Below are 19,389 nucleotides of genomic sequence, written 5' to 3' on the forward strand. Positions count from 1 at the left end.
TTTACTTCATGGTTTGATAATAACCGCTAATGTGGAGGCTGAGGATTGTCTTTGCCCTTTTAGGTTACCTTGATTAGTGGCTCTATTTTGGTCACAGCGTGTCTTGCAAGTTTGGATATCTCTAGAGTGTGAAATACATATTCATCTGATATAGTCCGGTCCTGCCCAGGTCATTGCCTGAATGATGTTTTTTCCTTGCGAGAGAGGTGAACTCACACCCGCGGAAGGACTGAGTAGTCTCATTACATCACTTTTTGTCTTCCGTTTGTCTTTTTTGACATTGGGGTGTCACAGGAAGGAGGGAGTCTGTGGATCTGCAATAGGATAGCAGAGCCACACTATGTAGTTGAGGTGCTTCGTTGGATATTTTATTATAAAAAACACCACACTTCTAAGTTTCTATCTTCATTTTCAATATAAAGAAAGACATACAGTGTTTCAGCTAATTATTTCTTTCAGGACAGAATTATGATGATCACTTGCTGGTTTTTTGTTGTTTTTTTTTTTTTTCCACAGGTTCTTCTTCTTAATCCTTCTTTAGATCCGGGGCTATAGTCAGAAGAAGTCTGGACCATCCACAGAAAATAGTCTTGGAGGTACACTGCAAGTAGAGATATGCTGCAGCTTTCTCAGTATCTACTGAAATAAGCTCACAAAGCCATGATTAAAAAAAAAATAAATTAAGTAGGATGGCTAAACTCCTCATGCCTAAAAGTTGAACTTCTTTTTGATTGGTTTGTTGGCAAAATCATCTTTCAAATAATTCAAATAATTTCAATAATTGGGAAAAAAAAAAAAACAAACCCTAGGAAAAAGAAGGAAATTTATTGACTTCTCGGCTGTGGTTTTGAGTAGCATTTTCAGTTCAGTGTTGGATTAATTCAGCCTTTTTTGCGCAGACGCAGTGTACGTGAACATGGGCCTGCGCGGGGTGTGCAGAGAGATTTCTGAATGAATGCACTTGGCAGCTCAGAGCCACGTCTCTGGCTTGGCGGGAGCCTCCGCTCCAGCTTGCTTCTCCTGCTGGGAATTTGTATGGGCTCGGTGCCCTTTAATCTGATTCTGCCTTTTAATATCTGAGCAGGGTTTCCAGTATCACTGCTATTTGCCATACGTACCTCTGTGTATGTACGTATGTGTGTACATCTAAATATCAAACTGACCAAAGAGTGCTTTGATTAGTTCTTCTTCTCTATAAAGCCTCACCAAAGTACCTAAGGGGCCCAAATAAATGTGCAAAGCACGCCTAAAACATGCACCTCGTCTCTCTGAACGTTGTACTTTGCAGTTCTCCAAAACTGGTGTAACGTCACCAGGCCTCTTCCTTAGCATTTCCTTTATATGCACTTTAAAAAGAAATAAATCTTACTTGCACTCGTGCTCTTTAATGCTGTGCCACTGATAAGAGCGCTTACAATTCAGATGATGTAGCTTGTCTGAAGTCAATAGACGCACGTTGATCTATATTGGATAAGGAATTGGTCTTCAGTTCTGGGCTGTTGGTGTTAAAAATGACATTTGTCTCCGTTTTGCTGTCTTTAATGGCACTGTAATCCTGTCTTTCAAGTAGGATATAAGGGGGCTCTGTTTTGGTGTTGATTTTGAGGAATGCGTACAAGGAATTTATAAGATTGACATCGCTTAGAAGGGCGGGTAGATTAAAGAACTAACGTTAACTTTTTTACATTTGTGGAAATTTTAAGTACTTTGTGCAGGATCTTGGCCAGCAGAAGGCAGTAACTGCTCAGCTTTGCGTTGCTCGTCACTGCGTGCCTGCTTGCATTAGCCATCTTCACAGTACAGATCGACGGACTGAATTTGCCAGGTTTCCGAAGTAGTTCATAGAAAACTTATTGTTCCACATGCTCAGCTCTTTATGATTCCCCCTAAATAATGCACTCCCTTTCTTTCCTCGGCCTCAGAGTTTTGCTTTTCCTGTACAATAGGACTCAGCATGTTGTTATTCCATCACATGCTGGCCGGAGCCTTTCTTCCGTTCCTCATCCTTTCAGGAAATTGGGTTTCAGCTGAGAACATCAACTTTTACAACGTGAGACCTCCACTAGACCGTAAGTAGACAGTTATGCTTTTTTTTTGTGCATGCAATTGTAGCTTAACATTTTAGTTAATTACCATATTCTTTCAATCCTTAGGGGTTTAGGTGTTTGTCTTCCTCAAACATGAAGGATAAAAAGTTTAAAATAAAACTTGAAATAAACTTTTAAAATAAACCCCACAGCAGTTTAATGTATTTCTAAGATTTTATAAGTTGACTTAATGAAAACAAACAATTGTGTGCATTGCTAAATTAAAAATTGCACGAGGGCAACAGTTTTCACATTTTAAGTGCTTTTATTATATTTTTCTGTCTCTGAAATGCCTTCCTGCAGAGCAAATTATGCAGTGGATTTCTCATAAATAATACAGAACAGAGGGTTTTGTCTTTTATCTTGTTGGGGTTTTTGTAAGGCAAAGAAGAGGTGTGCTGTATGCAATTAATTCAAACTGAAGGTAATTAAAAACCTTGTGAGACCTGTGAAGCCAGTTGTCACTAATAGCATCATTTTTTTTGCCTCTTATCTAGCATCAGCAGCGTTCTATCCCTTCATTTAAGGGGAGAAGATGTTCATGATACATATCATTGAAACAGTCAAGACAGCTAGATATAATAGAAATATATATGCATCTAGGGGACTGTGCAGCTTAAAATAATTTATATTTTTATACAATGTAAATAAGATTTTAAAATAGTTCTCTTGATCCCTTTGTCAAAGGGTTCAGACTTCTTCAGAGTTGGAGATCGAGATCTGAAGCTGCTTTTGAAGATGTGTTTTTTTTTCATCAAAGGAATCAAAAGCCATTTGAATGTAGATTGTGTTTGTGTAACCGTACAAACATCCATGCGGATGTACTATGGTGCATATATATATATATAAGATGATCTCTCTTTCCTGTTTTTCCCACCACTACTTAAATGGTATTTTGCATTGTGAGAGAATGAAAAGAGGAGGAGGTGTTTTAAAGTTCAGGCACAGCAGAACCAGTTAAAAATGTAAAAGCTTCCTACAAAACTTGTTTTATAGGTTTTATTCGTCTAACAGTCATATATCATTGAAAATATGTAAATGTATGTGATATGTTTTTGTAAGTATGTGTGTGTACAAGCACTTAGAGTATTATTTTGAATATTTTTTTCTTAATATTTGCAAACTTACTGTATTTTAATACTTTTAAAGCCACTCCATTCCCAAACAGTTTTAAGTGCTTTACCTGTGACAATGCAGTGGACAATTACAACTGTAACAGATGGGCTGAAGATAGATGGTGCCCTGAAAGTAAGTGCGTCTGTACTATGGAGATTCTTTGTGACAGTTAAATTTGTTTCTCCCCGACTCAGCCATCTTTTGGAAGTCTAACTGAACGGGATTAACATGCCAACACAGTGGTGCCCTCAGTTATGTTATTAGTAATATCCGAGTCATACGATTTCTGCTGAGCTGAATATTTTGACCATTTCACAGGGCGAAGCAGCAGTGGAAAAATTAATTTTTGTATATATAAGTATGTAGAAAACATTTTATACCATATAGAGCCATATATTATTAATAGAGTAATAAATGTATTAATAAGATATTAATAATATATCGATTGATCGTGTGTGTGTGTGTATATACATGTAGCTGTGTGCTTCCTAGGAATTCATTTTAAAGCTGTGGTTTAAAAGAACTTGAGAATTGCCTTCGTAGCCTTATCCCCTTCCTTTTGGATACCGTCCCGAGATATAATGGTCTCTCTAGGCTATAGGCTCACTTGGGAGCTGCAAGACCTGAATGACGGGGGATCATACTTGTATGGGGGAATGACAGATAGATAGGAAAAAAATGGAAATATGTTTCCTCGTTTTTCTTGGCAGTGATGTTCACGGTAACAGTGGGAAAAGGGAAGAAATGAACCAGAGGAATGAGGAAACGTCAGAAACAAAGCAAGCAAGAATGCGCTGCGAAAAAGGAGGGGAGGATGGATGATAAATGTGTAGATTATAGTTCTCATAAGTAGTTTAAATGATAGCAGCCTTTCTGGAAGTTTGAAGGGTCAGTGAAGCTTAAGATTTCATCACTAAATAATTTCTTCCTAAATGCTGATCAAGGAGAAAAATGGATTTATACAGCCAAAATAAGTCATTTTTATGGGAATATTTTGCTAAATTGTGTGAAGTTTTTACATCCTGTAGAAGAGCACATACTTTATGCGAATCAACATTTGTAAATTTATTTTGTAGGTACTCAGTACTGTTTGACAGTTCATCTCTTCACAGACCATGGGAAGAGTACATCAGTCACCAAAAAATGTGCTACCGGAGAAGAATGCCATTTTGTAGGCTGCCACCACCACAGGGAAAGTGGCCACACAGTAAGCGCTACTCCTTCTATAAGAGCAGAGATTGCTTTTGAGGTTTGCGTTCCAGTACTTGTTTTTCCTGCTGCGCTGAAGAGGATGTGCCAAGATAATGCTCTCCAAGTATTTAACTTTAGAAATCAAATTTCTCCAACAAATGCATGACTGCCCCTGCTCCCCTGTGTGTGACAGGGTGTAATAACAACTTCTAAAGAAACACTTGAGCTTTCGGGGGCATTGCTGGTGTGTGCGTGGGCCTTGGGTTCCGGGTTCTGAGTAGCCCGGGTAGGCAGCGCAGCCTGCGCCGGCGCTGCAGCTGTGTCACCATCAGCCCTTGGGCAAGCCAGGCTGGGTGTTAGGGAGTCCAGTCGTGTCCCTGCACCACACAGCTTGGCTAACAGCGCACAGTACACAAAGCAAGACTGTGTTTGTCCGCGGAGGCCACACTCTTAAGCAAGGTACAGCTGAGGGAGGGAGGAGCGTGAGGGAGATACAACTGAGGAAGGGCTGGAGCCCCTCTGCTGGGAGGACAGGCTGGGAGAGTTGGGGGGGTTCAGCCTGGAGAAGAGAAGGCCAAAAAGGGGAGACCTTAGAGCCCCTTCCAGTCCATAAAGGGGTCCTAGAAGAAAGCTGGAGAAGGACTTTTCACAAGGGCATGTAGTGATAGGATGAGGGGGAATGGCTTCAAACTGGAAGAGGAGAGATTTAAATTGGATATTACGAAGAAATTTTTCACTGTGCAGGGGGTGAGCCCCTGGCACGGGTTGCCCCGAGAAGCTGTGGCTGCCCCATCCCTGGAGGTGTTCAAGGCCAGGTTGGACGAGGCTTGGAGCAACCTGGGCTGGTGGGAGGTGTCCCTGCCCATGGCAGGGGGGTTGGAACGAGATGATCTTCAAGGTCCCTTCCAACTCAAACCATTCTATGATTCAATGAGGTTTTGTTCCATGACAAAAAGCTAGAGCTGCTGCCTTCTCTCATTCTTGGGATGCTCCATTAAAGTTTATTCTTAATAATCAAGCATACCCCATCAGCATATTATTCACTGCAGTAAAGTATTATCCACTAATTCCTTAAGAGTTGAGAAGGCCAGTTATGTTATTCTTAACATGAAAGATTTCAGACACCAAAGACGAAGCAGACAAACATCAATGATAAAAGAATCTGGATGTTGTCTGAATCATCTTCCATTGATTTCAACAGGTTTTGGTCGACTGAAGGCGTGAACTGACTATGCAGCCTGCCTTCTGCTGCATTTTTATTGTATAAGAGTTCTCATGACTTTGGATTAGATAAAAATTAGTATTCTCTTGGGCTTTTCTAGTAAAGCGTGTCAAGTAAGGAAAATTATTTTCAGATTTCCTCCTGAAAATCAGCTGTGTCAGTGATTCTGTGGCACTAGAAAACTGAAAAAAGCAAGTCTGAAGTCCAGCATGCAAAGCTACACTGGACACAAAAGCTTGAGGGGAAAAATGAATGGGAACAGAGTTTTTACAGTCAGAATTTTGTAGCTTAAAAAGCTGAAACTTGAAACATGCAAACTCATTTTGTTAGCTCATGTGTTAGAAGGGGAAAGTGGTGGAAGGCTTTCTCTGTTTTGTGTTATGTTGGTGAACTTGTCAGTACAGCGAACGTGGCTGTATTGCGTCACGTCGCAGTTTCCGAGCCCGGTGACAGCACTAGGGGATGACTTGCTCCAGGAAGGCTGTGGTGCATGACTTGGAAAAGAAATTGTAGTATCTATGCTCTGTATGTTTAGCTGTAACGGCTGTAACCTTTGCCTTCATACCTACATCTCTAAAAGCCGCTGGTGAGTTACCATGAGTCCAGTCATCTCCTTTTTCTCAACAGGAGTGTGTTTCATGCTGTGAAGGCATGATTTGCAACGTGGAAATACCAACCAACCACACAAACGCAGTATTTGCCGTATTGCATGCCCGCAGAACGTCGGACGGCAGCAGGCGGACAGTCAGCGTTGCCGTGCTTGTGTCAGTCCTGATGATCGCGCTGTCGTGATGCAGCATCCCCCCGTTACATCGGCTTGAGAGGGTCCTCCTTCCCATGGGCCGTCAGGAACCGTAAGGGGATTGGTTTGGTATGTGCAAGGAGAAACCACTGATACTTCTTCTTTACATAAAATATAAGGGGACAGTGGAAAGACAAGTGTTCATCATGAAGTCCTTGGATATTTTGGTGAAGACACTTCATATGGCCTACAGTATTTAGAGGAAAAAACCCCCAGCAACCCACTGGTTGACTAGGCAGTGGGGTGAACTCAAATTATTATAATTCACTATTTTATGATGAAAGTGCACATATGCTTGGCATGCTTTTTTGAACAGAGAAAAGTGTCTGTAGACAATGGCTTTCCCAGGTGAGATAAAAAGGAACTTTTGATGGACGATGTGCCAACAGGTATCTCGATGGAGACTGTTTTTAAACTGTTTTTCGTTGTGCATAAATAACGCAAAGTTTCTTGCCTTGATCAACAGGTGTATTTAATCTTGTCTGTAGTTATGGTTTTCATAGAGAACGTGTATGGTTTTCATAGAGAACATATATGAGAGATTTTTTTTTCTGTTTTGATCAGAGCTATCATTTCTACTGGGAAAAATACAAAATAATCCTTATATCTTTCTTTTCTGTAAAATGTGGTCTCACACTCAGATTTAAAAGAAGTGTGAAATTATGTAGAATTCCTGTCTAAAAATGATGAACTGTTTGAGCACCTAAGTCAAAATTCCCCCCCCCCCCCCCAAAGGGATTATTTTTTTTGCAATAGACTCTCACTTCTGCTGAATCTTTGTCTTTGTGATGTTGTTCAAAGTGATCTTTCTCTAGTGGCTTTTTCTTGTCTTAAACGAGATGGTTAAAAGTATGATTGACTGTTGAAATATTTTTCAGGAAGGACAGATATTACGACTTAGTCTTAAAAAGAGATTCAAAACTGTTCTCTGAAAAATTCAAGTAAGTGTAAATTGGTATTTATTTACATAAAGATTGGCCTAATTATTTGATATTTAAAATCGCCAAATGTATTTAGACTAGCAGGTGAAAACCAGATTTTGAAATGTTTTTGGTTTTGTTCACAAGTTGCCTACACAGTATTTTAGAATGTATAAACGTATCTACAAATCAGTCTTGTGATTAGTTGACAGGCAATTGCAGAGGTACAAGAATTTTATGGAAACACGTTTTCCTTGCCAATGCAAAATAGTTCTCGCCGTCTCAGTCAAGGTTTTCCAGGCTCTGGGTTCTGATGACCGTTGCTGTGCCATCCAACAGACCAAGACGCTGAGGATCTTTTGGGGAAATTTCTCCTTTGTTCAAAGGTCATCCCCAGGTAACATATCTATAGTATGAATCTTGGTGTCAGGCGCAGTAACAAGCACAGTCCATGTTTTTCATCATTAAACATCACCTTTTTACTACGTGATCTACAGGGTGCTTGAACTTTTTTCTTGTGGGAAAACCATTCCGGGTTTGCTCTCTGCTCAACGGGGAATTCCTTAGAGCGGTGAAAGCAAGGTGTCTGCCACGTTTCAGCTCATGGCATTTTTCCTGCTTTCTAAGCGCTTGGTACTCCCAAAATTCAGTTTCTGGGAACAATTATTGCAATCTTAACAAGGCCTTAAAGTGCCTTAAGCCCCAGTGGGAGGGCTCAGGCATGGGGGAAGTGGGTTGCAGGTTCTCCGCAACTGCCAAAAGACCTTTTGGGAGGGGAGGTTTCTGTGTTTTGGTTTTTCTTGGTTGAACTGAGTTGTTGGATTTTTTTTCCTGTTTGCCACGCTGAGAAGAAATGTACTCATAATTTAAATAAATTTACTTAGTACATTTGGTAAAGAATTGTTTGGAACAAAAAAAAATGAAATAATTCCATAGTATGCTTGATTTTTAATTGTCATTTTAATTTTTCAAATTAACAATGAAGACAGCAGCCTGGGTATATGAAAGGATTTGGTGTTGTCAAAGGTTTGGTTTTTAGCGTAAAAGAATTCCAAGAGTGGAGGATATTAAGGATGAGTTCTAGTCGTCTTGATACATCAATACCTTTGTTATTGCAAAGTTTAGGGCTATTGTTTCTAGAAAAAATGAATATGCAAAAGCTGTTACTGCAATGTTAATGCTGCACAAATAGGCACTTCTCCGAAGAAATACCGAATTTAAGAGTGAATATCAATTTTATCCTTTGCTGCTTCTGATGTATGTAAAAAACCTGTATGCTTCTGCTTACATTTTACTTTAGGCCAACGTTAAATGCTGACTTTGTAGGAAAAGCAGTATGTGCTGATTATTGGAGAAAATAGCGGTAAAATTCGCCAGAGTGCATATTCTTGGTGTGACTAATGATGGACTGCGAAGGCAATCTCAACGTTAATTTATGGTAGATTGCTTATATTTTATTAAATAGATTCAAGTATCAGCTGTATGTTCTCATCAGCTCTCTGTCTGAAGTACTCACTGAGGAACTTGCTAAAGCGTTGTTGGATTTGAGAAAAATAATCCTCAGGCGCTCCATAATGTATGTATTTCACGCGTCTCAGTTTTGGTTCACAGATGTCGTAGCTTAAATATGCATGACTTGTTAATGCCTAAATTAGCCACTCAACTTCGGAAGTGACGATTCTGTAAATTCACGTCCCCAACTTTACGTGCAGAAATGTGTGTGCTCATACTTCTGTGCACATCCAGCTTCCCGCAATAACGTGTTAAACACTGTATTCTGGCTCAGTGATGGGGCGGGTGTTTCTCTCCCGGGGCAGCGGGCACTGGGTGAAATCAGCGGGTGCCAAACTCACGTGTATTCGTGGGCAAAATGATCCCTTCGTGTTGCCCTGAGAACCTGAAAAGAATCCATAGGTAATGGCAGGTAAATCAATTTGTGCGGTTGAGGAAAGATAAATGTCGTTTTATAATACATGTGTGTAATGATGATGTTTTTTACATTGCACTTGACAAAGGTTTATTTTTGAAAGCTTCTTCTCTATTCAGTGTTGGATTGTACAGTGTTTTATTACTGCTGTGTCACTGTTTTAAATCTTCTCCAGAAACGGCACTTTTCATTAAAAATATTAAAATATTTGCTGGTGGAAAATGTTTGTGGTGAAAAAGATAAAAAAATCCTTTTGCTTCTTAAGACAGCAAGACCAGTTATGGGGAAGATTCTTCTGTTCTTTATTAATTGTGGTTAAGGAAAATCTACCTTGTAATTTATTTGGTTTGTTAAAGAAAGGCGGCAGGTGGTGGCACTGGGGAACTTGTTGAGCTGAAGTTGCGCCGAGGGCAGATTCTGCGGCTTTTTCTCTTTTGATACATGCTGGAAGCTCACCGAGAGGCAGGCTGGGGGGTATCTGGAGAGCGGCGAGGTGGAACGGATACACAACGGACCAAAGACACGGGTCCGTGCGCCTCGACAGGAGAGCACTGCAGCCCTGGGGTGGGCGGGGACCATGGGGTGGGATATTGGCTTTCCCAGTCGATGTCGTTGTTTGCAGGGACATCAAATTCTTCATGGGGTGGAGATTTCCCTTTTGCTCGGCGAGCATAAGTCCGAACCCTGTTAACGCCGCGAGAGAGCTCTGCCACTTCAGAAAATGGAAGTAGCGAGAAACGGTTCGCCTCTCCTTGAGCCAGTGGAGACATCCCCTTTCCCATCACGTTCTCATGGATGTGCTGGACTGAACGAGCGTGCTGCAAATCAGCAGTTGCGGGTTTAATTCTAGCTTCTAGATGAGTGTCACCCTTCTTTCCCAGCTTTACATTGCAAGGCACAGCAACGTAAACGTAGCTTTACATTGCACGTGTAGCTCCGTTGAAGAAAAGGTCCTGGGTACCAGTATGGATAATATCTGTGTGTGTGTCCAAGTATCCTGGGGACTCTGCTTGTTAAACTCCTGCTACAGCTAAGGAAACGCCTGCAAAATCTTGGTTTAAATGAAATCCTGTTGCCGCTTCAGTATGGTTTATAATTACTTCTGCTTTGACTTTTACCAGCAGAGACTTCAGGAACCTTTACCGATGCCCAACCTCCCTTCTTGGAGGGCAGTTTATCCTGATAGAGAGATGCTGTGCCCCATGGCATTTAAAAAGGCAGGGAGAAAACTAGATTTCATTTGCATTTCTGAAAATGAAATTGCTGTAATCATTAGTAAAGTAATTTTAAGTATAGCTTCGCAATATTTAAGTGGAAATAAATTTCTACTTTTTCATTTAATCAGAAGAGTTTCAAAGCAAGCGACGTGCTTCTACACCGGTCTCTTAACTTACCAGAAAAATTGAAGTCCAGGTACAGGTTAAAATTCCCAATTAAGGAAAGGAGCAGCACATGGTCAATTTATTTAAACAGGGCAAAATGCCCATTTCAGCTTTTTCTAGCAAACAGCATCAAAAGAAGTTGAAGATAAAAAAATCTAGCTATTTCAGAGCGCAAAGCCATTTCTGTAGAAAATGTACGTTTAACATCGCTTGACTCTAGAAGAAGCCCTGCAAGAAGCGTGTGGTTTTAGAGGGCTTGCTGCTTGCAGGTGTTTCAAATTAAGAAAACGAGGCCAGCGGCCCTCTCTTAGAAGGAGCAGAGGGAGGATATTTCTTCACCTGAGTTCCAGCTTGTGTATTTGGGTAGGACAGTCTGGAACAGCAGCAGCTGGTGGAGCGCTTAAGGATATTTCTGGTCTTTGTGTCTCCTCTGCTTTCTGCGAAGGAAGGAACTCCTCAGTGGTGGAGCTCAGGAAAAGGTAGGGATGGTGTTGCTCGCTGTGGATTTAGGGTTTGTGGTGGTACAGATGAGAGCAACCTTGGTGGAGAAGCTGTGCCGGGTTCTCGGCTGGGGCAAATAACAGCCTGTCCAAAAGCTGGGCAGAGGGTTTAAAGGTTAGGACAACTTGGTCTCCTGCAGGAATAAGGCAGGCACCAGGTAATGAATTAGTCTGTATCATCTCTCTGCAGAAAGTACATCCGGTGCTTTGTGTGAGCCCTTAATATCATCTGTTGCCTTCAAGAAATCAAGGAGATGCAGAAAAAGCTGTAAGTTTGGGGGAGAGTGTTGGAGAACATCATTGAATGAATTATTTAACAGCCACGACTCATTATTTTAGACTATTTAAATTTTATGGTGCTTTCATATGGTCATTTTTAACATCGTTGTCAGTACTGTATTAAGAAGCTGCTGTTAAAGGAGGGAAAATTTCAGATGTTTGAATAGATTTGTGCAAGAAGAAAGGTAACGTTGTTATGTAGGGGTTTAAAGGTCACGTTGTGTAATTCATTTGTGTTAATTTGTCTCAGTCTTAGCATTTATTGTTAGGGGTTTTTTTTAATCTCTGCCCTTTGATCTGTGCCACTGTAACCAGGGCGATGCGGTGCTGTTCTGGAATGGGAATGCTGTGGCAAAATGGACTGTAATAAGTAGAAAATACATTTGTGAGTGGAGGTGGGACAAACAGAATATTAAATCAGGTGAAAAACAAGTGAATGATGCATTCACTTGCAATTATTGATACTGAATTTATACCAAATATGTCTCGCGTCATTTGAAGAAAGTGTGTATGGTTTAGGTCTTACAAACTGTCATAGTGTTTTTTTTATGGTTTTAGCTTCACAGACTCCACTGTATGTTCCTCCTACTCTGAAAAAGAGAAAAATAACCTCTTGCACATTGCTGCATCCCGCAGGTTTGTTACAAACAGCACTTCCTTACTGATCTTAGGCTTTCCCGTGTCCGTTTTTGGCTAGGATTCAAAGAATTTGCTAAGAATAGAGTCCCCACAATGCACCCATGATCCACAAAGGATGGAAACGGTTGATCCCAAACTGTTCAGTTTTAATTTGTGACCAATCCGCAAAGGAATATAAAATCTGAAAGGCTGTCCTTAACATGGGGGAAAAATAAGTGTGAACTCCAAGTTGTGGTCATAGCTAAGTATTTATTTATGAAGCATTAATGCAGCGTTCAGCTCAGAGAGATCCTCAGAGTATTTTTACTGAATTTTACCCCCTGAGAACGCAGGAATGTATTATCCTCATTTTAGAGCGAGAGATTTGGACAAAGACTCATTTAAGATTTGTGGTGGGGAATGGTTTAAGCAGAGGCACTTTGAGGTGAGAAAAGCGAACTGAATGCTGTCTTGAGGACTTTTGTTGCTGACTCTTCTCCACTCCCTTGTTCTCAAGGTATATATTAGAAATGATAACCTGTCTCCTGAGCGGCAGCCGGAGTTCTAAGCAGCAGACTGTCCTGCTGCTTATTTGCAGTTTCAACTTATAATGCAGTTGTCAGCGATCGTTCTGGTATGTTGCAAACACTTGGCTTTTCTTTATGCAGAGTTAACGTTGGTGCATATGAAGTCATTTGTGCCCATCTAAATGGTTATCACACGTGATAGCTACTTATTTTTCTTTAGGGGTGGAATAGATATTTCTGTATGTATAGCGATAGTTTTATTTATTTTTTCCCTTGTTGAATGCAGATGGGGTACAGATCACTAGGAAATCACTCATAAAATACATTATTTTTTATTTTTTTTTAGTTTTGCTTTATTCTTTGATGGACTGGTACAATATGCAGTTCCTTCTTTTCTGTTTAACCATGGGGAAAAAACAAAATACTGCCAAAGAATCATCTGATACATAAATGGTTTCATGGGATGTGTTTGGAAAAGCCTGAGAACGTCTTAAATACTGTGAAGGAATGCCTTGGTCTGTTGAAGGTGATGGGAATTTTACTGTGGTTTCCAGCAGGACTGGGACTTTAACCAGTGTATATGCGGATATATATATTAATATTAACCAGTATATATGTGTATATATGGTCGGTGCTCACATGGAGGTGTTGCTGTGTGCTTGGGTCACTTATATTATTGCTTTGATTAAATAAGAGAAATATATATTGGCCTGCGATAAATTATGCTGGAGCTTAGTCATGGTGATGCTATCATTAGGAAGGACTTTTTAATTAAAAAGTCCCAATGGCTTTAAATAAGATTAACTGCAGAGGAGTTATGCACTCATTTAATTGTTTCTTGCAGCTGAAAAGATTTGTTTGAAAGTTACCCTGTGAGTTGATAGCCAAAGTGGCAAAACAAAGGCTTTTAAAATAAAAAAAAAGCCCAACGGTCATCACTGTTGAAATCCTGCATGGATCTGACTAGACACAGTTTTAAGAAATAACAAGAATCAGACATACGACTGAGTTCAATGTTAATAAGACTAATGGTGCAGGAAGTCTTTAGAAGTTTTAAAAACTGGCTTGATTTCAGGAAAGAAAAGGAAGTAACCTGAAAGCAGAAAAGGCTAGAAAATGTGACCAAAATTACATTATTCTCGGGGGTTAATTTGAAGCTCTTCCTCAACATCTCCAGCTTGTGGCTGTCCTCTCGTGGGCTGTGATTCTTGCTCAGAAAAAGACCGGCTCTCTTATTGCCCGGTCCTTGTTGTCCCTTCATCTTCTCTTAAGTTTGGACTCGGTCATTGTTATGACACCACAGAGGTCTTTCTCCACAGTGTATTCTCTGGGTGCGTTCTGGGATCTTTCTGGAAGGTAAACTTTCAGTTTAATGAGCGTTTTGGTTCCTGTGGAGCGTGTGGGGATGTGTGCTTATCAGCTCTCGCGTTTCCCAAACTTGTCAACGCTCTCCTCCCACGCTGCTTTTGGGTTGTCATTTATATGCGGTACAAAGCCCTCCCTCCTGTCCTTTTCCTTTCAGAATGGTGTGCACAGAGGAAAATATTTAAAAAAATTAATTAATTAAAAATATTAACGGTGGTGTGGGGTTTTCTTTTTTTTGTGTGTGGTGGTGTTGGTTTTTTTGGTTGGTTTTGAACTTACTTTATGGCAATAGCAGCTGTGAAAAGCAGTGGGTGCCTCAGCTCTGCCTAAGCCACTTTAGGGAGATAGAATATCAAAACGTAAACAGCCTGGGCAGTTGAAAGACATGAAAAAAGACAAAGTCTCTGTTGAAGGGAATAGACTATACAGGTATTTTGGGTCTGCAAATCTTTTCGTTGGGGTTTGATCTGCAGCTGGGGGTCATAACACAGTTCAGCTGAGGTTACAGCATGGAGTGGGTAAATTCCTTTATTGGAAACTCATGAGCTCTTGAGTAAGGAGTTAAAAGACTAAATACAATTCTCTTTGGAAGATTGGAGCGAGATGCAAGACAAAGAGTGAAAATCATATAGAGAAAGTAAGGAAGTCAAAGACCAGTGAAAAATACTGAAATTTTTTTTTTTGTCATTGTTTTCTGTTTTGCTTATTCCGTAAGGGTGTAGGTGTCACTGTGAAAGGCTGGCCTGCAACTCTTAAACCACTGCTGTGTATGTCGCTTTTTAACTCAATAAGGTCACAGGTGTGTTATCAGAGCACATGCAGCACGGTGCTGTTAGACCTCGGTGACACGAACCGGTCCAATGTCGTCATTACCCACGTATTTGTGCTGTACTGTTTGTCGGGACTCATCTCCATGAGAAAAGTAATGCTGATGTCGGTCGGCTGTCAAGCTGGAGCACAGCAGATCTGCCCAAATAATCTTGTTTACTGTAGCGCTTTCACTCGCTACAGGTGAATGATGCAGGACTAATGCCGGGTGTCCCCACCTGGTCTTAGTCAGCAGTGACTAATGATGAGCCCGTGTGTAGGCAAGTTTGTAGCCTCGCTGGAAGTGATTCCCAGTTATTCTGTGATGAAAGTGTTCTTCATTGATGCTTACCTTAAAAGTGCTTTCCTTCTTCTTAAGGCATGAGAATAACTTTATAGAAATGATGACTCGTAGAATCATATCATTGTCTAGGTTGGAAGGGACCTTTAAGACCATCGAGTCCAACCATGAGCCCAACACTGCCAAACCCACCACTAACCCATGTCCCTCAGTACCACATCTCCCCATCTTTGAAATACCTCCAGGGATGGTGACTCCACCAGTCCCCTGGGCAGCCTGGTCCTATGTTTGATAACCCCTTCTGGTGAAAAAACTTTTCCTAATATCCATCCTAAACCTCCCCTGGTGCAACTTGAGGCTGTTTCCTCTTGTCCTATCGCTTGTTACTTGGGAGAAGACACCGACCCCCCCCTCGCTACACCTCCTTTCAGGGAGCTGTTGAGAGTGATAAGGTCTCTCTCAGCTGCCTCCTCCTGAAGATCAGGAGAATATGGTTACCCTCTCCTCTTTATCATCTGCCAGTAAGCACCTTGTGAACATGGGTGCTTGTTGGAGTAGCCCACCCTGAGGGCCATGTGGAAGGGGCAGTGTGTGCCCTCCAGGCACCCAGTGCTCCCCGTGGATCCAGGGCCTCTCTAGGTAGCTTTGATGTTCTCAGACTTTTTTACCACTTAAGTTGCGTAAAATGGACTTTCAATGTAAGGCTTTGCCTATCGAATGGTGAGATGGTTGAAGCTCAAGGATCCAAAGATGTGCGGATGTTTAAAATCCAGAAGTGAAAATGGTGATGTTATTTGCTGTATAAAGAGCAAATACTTTAAAAGTGCTTGCCTCCAGTATTTAATATCTGATGCATTTCTTCTACTGCTGAATCCACTTTATATGTGTAGCACTGGAAAAAAAAAACAAACAAAACCACCCTGGATTAATGCCTATTCACTTGCTTTGCCTGTTATACCTCCTGGTGAAGAGAGATAATATCCATAATATTTTGCTTTGCCAAACTCAGCAATAGAGATGGTATGGAAATATTCTTACAACTATGCATTTTCTTTATTATTATTATTATGAGTGCCGGTAAACAGGAAATGTGCCCTTTGCAGAACCTGGGAAGATGTTGTCCACTGAGCAGTACTGGAGTTCAATCTTGAGTAACTTGAAAGTAGAAAATTCATTACTATAATTGATTAAGAGCTGTGGTGAGTGCAAATGCTTTCATTTAGTCTGAGAGGGCAGCTGACGTGCATAGTCAGTCAGCTCATATTGGCGGTAAATCAAATTTTTTAGAAATGTCTCATGGAGAGCATTATATAAATGAGTTTTCCCCGCAGAACCCCCCAGACTGGGACATCATTCCTCTAGTCTGGAAAGCAGCCCATGGAAGTTGTCAGTAAGAAGGAATTCCTGGAATTAATTTTTTTTTTTTTCTCTTTGTTCCTGGGTCAGAACAGAACATGGGTTGGTTCTTTTTGAGTTTGTTTTTTTGTTTTGTTTTGTTTTTGGAGATGGGTTTCTTGTTGGTTTTGTTTGGGGTTTTCTTCTGGGGGGGTGGGGGTGTTTTGTCGGGGGTTGTTTTTCTTTGTGACAGAAAATTATTTTGTCTCAGCGGAGAATGTGGGACCTGAATTGGAAGAGATTGGAGAAATTGTTGCAAAGCCCTCTCCTGTCCGTGGTTCATTTCCATCTTGTTAAATGTGTTGGGATTTGTCAGGGAAAAGAAGTAGTGGGGAGAATAAAGCTGCTTTTTTGAAAAAAGAAGTACAGGTATGCAAAAGATGCTAATTCATTTCCTACTTCAGTATCTTATCTAAGTTATGAATGAATGCTATCTCCTCCATAATTAATATTGTATTTTACCTAAAGAAAGCCAGCTCTAGGTCTACGAATCACTTCATACCTTTTCAAGTTGTCGAGTCAGGGTTTAGTGATGGCTTAATTGGTGCCGTAGGACTTCTACTGCCTGACTCGCCGGGGTAATGCGTGTGCAAATACAAACCACCCCATCACTGGAGGATCACCATTTGGTTGTGGAGGGCAGTTGCCCTGCCTAGTTACTGTGTGCGCGTTGGCACTTGTTCAAGTTTGTTTAAAAAGAAAAAAAAAAAAAATCCTTCTCGGGGAAACCATATTTTACTAATGAGCTTTTCTATTGTGTTGTTGTTCACGATTGTTTACCAGCTTGTCTTCAGAAAATATCATCTTTTGCTCCCTGCGAGGAAAATTTCTGCTACTTTACACTAGAGTAAACAGAAAGAATAGACTGAATTGGAGGGAAAAAAAAAGTGACATTTCAGAAAACCCTGTCAGGATATCTGTGGCTTATAATGACTATTATTTTTTTAAAAATCCAAAGTATCCTTCTCCACTCTTTGTGCTTTGGCTCCTTACAGGACTTTTTTCCTAGGTTGTTCAGAACTACAAGTAACAATTGTTCAAAAGAAAGCTGTTTGCTTGTTTTTGAAGTAATATTATGTTATTATAATCCCGTGGCTAAACTAATTTGTGTATTTGCAGGCAAGGTTTGGAGGGTTTATGTCAACCTGATTTTTGTTTTGCTGCAGTGTTTCATTCAGGTGTATGCCAGTTTCTTCTAACCACTGCCTCTGAAACTGTAAATGGGTGCGTTCAAGCTGTAAGAACCCAATAAAGCACGTTTAAATAAAATGTCCTTTTTTTTTTTTTTCTTCTCCCCCCACCCCTCCATTTGATTCAGAAGTTCTCCGAGATATTTCCCTCGGCTTTTGGTTGAACACGGGCTGCCAGAGCTGACAGATGAGGTCTCTAAAGTGAGCTGCAGATCGCCACATTGGAGATCCCATGAAGGTGGTGCCACTGACTCTTCTCTACCTGTGTCACTTTCCATAAGTGTACATGTGATCCCCTGACCTGATAGATTGAGTCTGAACCAGATTAAGATACCTTTGTCTTTACAGGAAGAATTTTTGGGGGAAGATGCCCTTCCCGTGCACTCTGGCTCTGCTCTGAGCTGGGGGCTGGGCTGGATAACCTCTGGAGGGCTCTTCCCGCCCACGTGATTCTTGATGGCGCATTGGTTTGGGGAACATCTTGTCATTGTCAACTTGAAGCCTTAAAGGAAGAAAGTCTGGGTGAATACTTATCTTTTTAGGGCAATTGAGAAAGACTACAGTGACTTACTCTGTTGGGAAGTTCATTATTACTGTGGCTGACCTTGGTAAGCATTTAGCTTTAAATTGTTCCTGCTGTAGAGTGTTAATTACAGGTTAAACTCTCTGTAGGTTTTACAACCTCATACCTTGGTTTTCCATGCATTGATGCTTTTGGTCCTTAAAGCCCTGCAGAACAACCCCTTAGACTCTGGTCTTACCGGGTACCTGGAGAACAGCATAGCAGGCTCGGGGAGAAATCCGTCTATTCTATTCCACTGTGAAATGAGAGAACATTGAACACTTTATTAATAATCATTCTCTACTTGAAAATGAGTTTCAAGTCCAACTGATCTGTTGGAATGCATAGTGCAGATAATTTAAATAGGAATCATTAAAACTACTTGATGTCTCCCTTATTTTGCTTTTGATGTACAGATATTTTTCTTAGGCTATCTTCTGATATCACTAAAACTTTTCCATTTTACTGTAATATCATATACCAGACTCGTACTTGTGTGTGTTAAATACATACTCTTTTCTGTTTTGAGCTATGTTATAATGGCTGGATGTTACCTAAATGGAATTATCTGGTGTTTATAAATTTAAGGTGGTTTTTATATATTACTTTAACTCCATATTTGAAGAGTTAGTATGATTAAGAATAATTAGATTCACCAGATTGTTTTAATCTGGTGAATAACTGATCATAGAACTTTTTTTGGGGGGGTCTACGTAGGAAATGTAGTGTAGAATCTGTCTTACATTGACTAACTGCAGCAGGCAGCATGAGTCTCTTCGTTTCAGTTGGTTTTGCTGATAATTGTGATTGTTTAACTGGCTCGGACAGCGTGCATATAGTCACTCAGGGAATTATGATGTCAAAATTGCGTTTGTGGTCAATACCTGCGTGTAGCTGGGATTGCTGTTGGCGTTGTCTTCTAAGATCACCTTGGTTTTGGTGTCACCGCACTGCAAGTGGACTTCATGGATCAGTGAGAAAAACCTCCATCTCTCTGCAACTTCCTTCTGTTCACTCTGAAAATGCTTTGACTAAAAGTTTCTCTTAAAGTAATATAAATCTAATACAACTTCTGGCTTAACTGTCAAAAATCAGCAGTGCTAGGGGGGTTCGCATGAATGACGTTCGACTCTCAATTTATTCCTTTCTGTTTGTGAATTATTTCCCGAACTGGCTGCTTCTGTTATTGCAGCTATAA

The 19,389-nt window shown here is 40.7% G+C and overlaps 1 protein-coding gene across 1 annotated transcript; it reads left to right on the forward strand.

The window, feature by feature from the left end:
- Nucleotides 1-1,954: 1,954 nt before the first annotated feature.
- On the forward strand, nucleotides 1,955-6,408 carry LYPD6B (LY6/PLAUR domain containing 6B). The gene is made up of 4 exons (XM_009886356.1): nucleotides 1,955-2,069; nucleotides 3,237-3,335; nucleotides 4,280-4,410; nucleotides 6,244-6,408. Exons 1-4 carry the CDS (start codon nucleotides 1,955-1,957, stop codon nucleotides 6,406-6,408), a joined length of 510 nt encoding a protein of 169 aa, XP_009884658.1.
- Nucleotides 6,409-19,389: the final 12,981 nt, after the last annotated feature.

The sequence above is a fragment of the Charadrius vociferus genome, unplaced genomic scaffold, assembly GCF_000708025.1.
Source record: "Charadrius vociferus isolate BGI_N301 unplaced genomic scaffold, ASM70802v2 scaffold35, whole genome shotgun sequence".
NCBI lineage: Eukaryota > Metazoa > Chordata > Aves > Charadriiformes > Charadriidae > Charadrius > Charadrius vociferus.